The sequence below is a fragment of the Lutjanus erythropterus genome, chromosome 10 (assembly GCF_056507025.1).
Source record: "Lutjanus erythropterus isolate fLutEry1 chromosome 10, fLutEry1.hap2, whole genome shotgun sequence".
Classification (NCBI taxonomy): Eukaryota; Metazoa; Chordata; class Actinopteri; order Lutjaniformes; family Lutjanidae; genus Lutjanus; species Lutjanus erythropterus.
Genome location: NC_139326.1, coordinates 16,571,710 through 16,574,641, shown reverse-complemented (window position 1 = coordinate 16,574,641; position 2,932 = coordinate 16,571,710). Strand labels below are relative to the sequence as shown.

At 44.1% G+C, this 2,932-nt stretch overlaps 1 protein-coding gene across 1 annotated transcript; it reads left to right on the top strand.

Annotated features, from left to right (window-relative positions):
* The first annotated feature begins 351 nt into the window (after positions 1 to 351).
* Positions 352 to 1,505, top strand: LOC146320216 (gamma-crystallin M2-like). The gene is made up of 3 exons (XM_084728407.1): positions 352 to 505; positions 820 to 1,062; positions 1,190 to 1,505. Exons 1-3 carry the CDS (start codon positions 473 to 475, stop codon positions 1,466 to 1,468), a joined length of 555 nt encoding a protein of 184 aa, XP_084584533.1. The 5' UTR covers positions 352 to 472; the 3' UTR covers positions 1,469 to 1,505.
* The last annotated feature ends 1,427 nt before the right edge of the window (positions 1,506 to 2,932 follow it).

The following is a 2,932-nucleotide window of genomic DNA, read 5'->3' as shown; positions in this document are numbered from 1 at the left end:
TGACGGTCTGTCACCGGGTGTTATGAAAAGAGAGTGCATACAAAAGCTTTCCACGTGAACTACTGTGTGCAACAGTCAGTGACTTTACAAATGACACGCTAACTGTCAGGAGCGAAAAACAACAGAAAAAACATTGTTGCTGACAAACCAGTGTGCGTAACAATGAGTTAAAATGTAAAGGTGTGACCTCTGATTGTTAACCTTTTCACCTTTTCACCCCTTCTGTGACCTCCCACGCTGTGCGAGAAACGACCACTGAAAGGATTTCTGAGCCCGCCGGCCCCTGGAAATGTGGACAGTCCCCTCATATTCTGTACATCTCTATGGCACTGCTGCTGACTCGGGACTTTCGGACAAAGGGCCAGGCTATGGGCCAGGTATAAAAGGAAAGGGTTAAACCAGGTAGGGTACAGTTTGGTGCAAGAACAGCAGCAGCAGCAGCAGCTCCAGCAGCAGCCCACTGACCGACAAAATGACTTCCACCGGAATGAACATGATGAGCAGGGTAAGCTCTCGTCTCTGTTTTCGTAATGTACTATATGGTTTCTTTATCAGTAATACGTTAAAGCTAATATAGTCAATATCATTAATAGTAATGAATCAAACATCCACAAAGAATTACCAGATCTGCAGTTCTCCTCACCTCTGTGGAGCGTTATAGGGTCAGAATTACATCCAAAGAAAGCTGGATCTGACACTAAACATTTTGACATAATAAAATATATATTTTTACCTTTAATCTTGAACTTGTGTGTCCTGCACCTGTCATGTACCTCTGATGTGCTAACCAAAGCCTTTCCCTCCCCGGCTCCCCCTCAGATCATCTTCTACGAGGAGAGGAACTTCCAGGGTCGTTCCTATGAGTGCATGAGCGACTGCCCAGACATGTCCTCCTACCTGAGCAGGTGCCACTCCTGCAGGGTGGAGAGAGGCTGCTTCATGGTCTACGACCGCACCAACTACATGGGCAACCAGTACTTCATGAGGAGGGGCGAGTACGCCGACTACATGAGCATGATGGGCATGAGCGACTGCATCAGGTCCTGCCGCATGATCCCCATGGTAAGATCTCACGCCTGGCTGGATCTGCTGTATATGATATATCATTATTTCTTACAGCAGGCCTTATAGAGCTGCTGGACACTGAGACACCAGTTAATCCCACTCCTCCTCTTCCTCTGCTCCACAGCACAGGGGCTCCTACAGGATGAGGATCTACGAGAGGGAGAACTTCGGTGGTCAGATGTACGAGCTGATGGACGACTGTGACAACATCATGGACCGTTACCGCATGTCCAACTGCATGTCCTGCAACGTGATGGAGGGCCACTGGCTGATGTACGAGCAGCCCCACTACAGAGGCAGGATGATGTACATGAGGCCCGGCGAGTACAGGAACTTCATGAACATGGGCGGCAGCGGCATGAGGTTCATGAGCATGAGGCGCATCACCGACTCCTGCTATTAGATTCTCCTTGCACTGAATAAAGCTGTCATAACCTGAACTACTGCTGCTGTGTTGAAGTCGTTTTTTGGTCTTCCCTCACATTCACATGTTTTACGTCTATCAAAGCCAGTCAGACTTTATTTACTCCTTATTCTGGTCTCCCACCCAAATTTTCATAATAATCAACAACTTTATGATCTCTGTTCTGCAACCTCTTGGCAAATGCAAGTACTAGATTGTTTTCAGTCATCTACAGCTTAGTAGAACTGAACACAGTCAGTCAGTTAGAATGGCAATGAGTAGTGTTTTAAAGAAAAATTTAACATTACATTTAAATGTTTTTGTTTTTGTTTTGTTTTGATTCTTTTCTCATTTAAACTTTATTTACTCAAACACCATTGGGTGTAATACAGTCAACCTTTTACATAACCTACACATCATACCATATACTTGTGCATTACACATTTGGAAGGGGACAGTGAGGTGAGCAGCATTCAGTTGATTGCAATCTGCAGTCTCACTGCTAAATGCCACTAATCCTACTCTGATTATAAGAGATAAATAATCTCTAATAGTCACCATTATGGGTTTTTGGACAGTATGCTGCCTTATTGAACAGTATTGTGTTACTATCTATGATGGACAGATAATGAATTTTTGAAAATTGCAAGTCTATACAGTAGATTTTAAGGTAGTTATATTGAATTTCAAGTTGATGAATCTAATTACTTTCAGTCCAGTTAGTCCATTAAAATGACGTAACTGTCTGTCTGCAGTAGTCCAGTCAAGTCCAGTAGCAGTCTGGACCTGAGCAACTGCAGAGAGTCACTGGACGAGGAGCTGCTGGAGCTGGTTAGGGTGTGTTAGCTTCTGGAGCAGCTGAGTCTCTGGGCTTTCTTAGAAATCAGCACCTGCACCTGCAAATCAGCTTCTGCACCTCAGACTGACACAAAGGAACTTAGGCTGACTCAACAAGATCAAAGTGAGAAAAAAAGATCAATACTGCCTGAATCCGCACATGCACTGAGGTGTATACACACCATAACCATTCTGGTGTTGATCATTTTATCTTCCAAGTGAGGATCTGCTCAGTGGATGGTGACCCTGGAGAGCAGGAGGACCAGCTGAGGGAAATATTGTTTTCCCACCTGTGTCTCCCACCTTAACTGGAGTTTTATGCCATCATCCACGCCTTTGTCAATCACTGAAAACATGGAAAATTGACCCAGTAAAAAAAAATTACAAAATTAAATAGCATGAAATTGTTCTGTTTTAATTCAATCAACAAACCAAACAAATTTTATTTTAGTTTGGAGATCTGACTGTCTCTGCTCATATCAGTGTTCTCTTTTCTCAGTGGGTTTGGGGTTGTGGGTGTGTGTGGAAACTCTAACCTACTTTCATTGTAAGAGGTGATTGGGGAAGACTGCGTGTGTGTGTGTGTGTGTGTGTGTGTGTGTGTGTGTGTGTGTGTGTGTGTGTGTG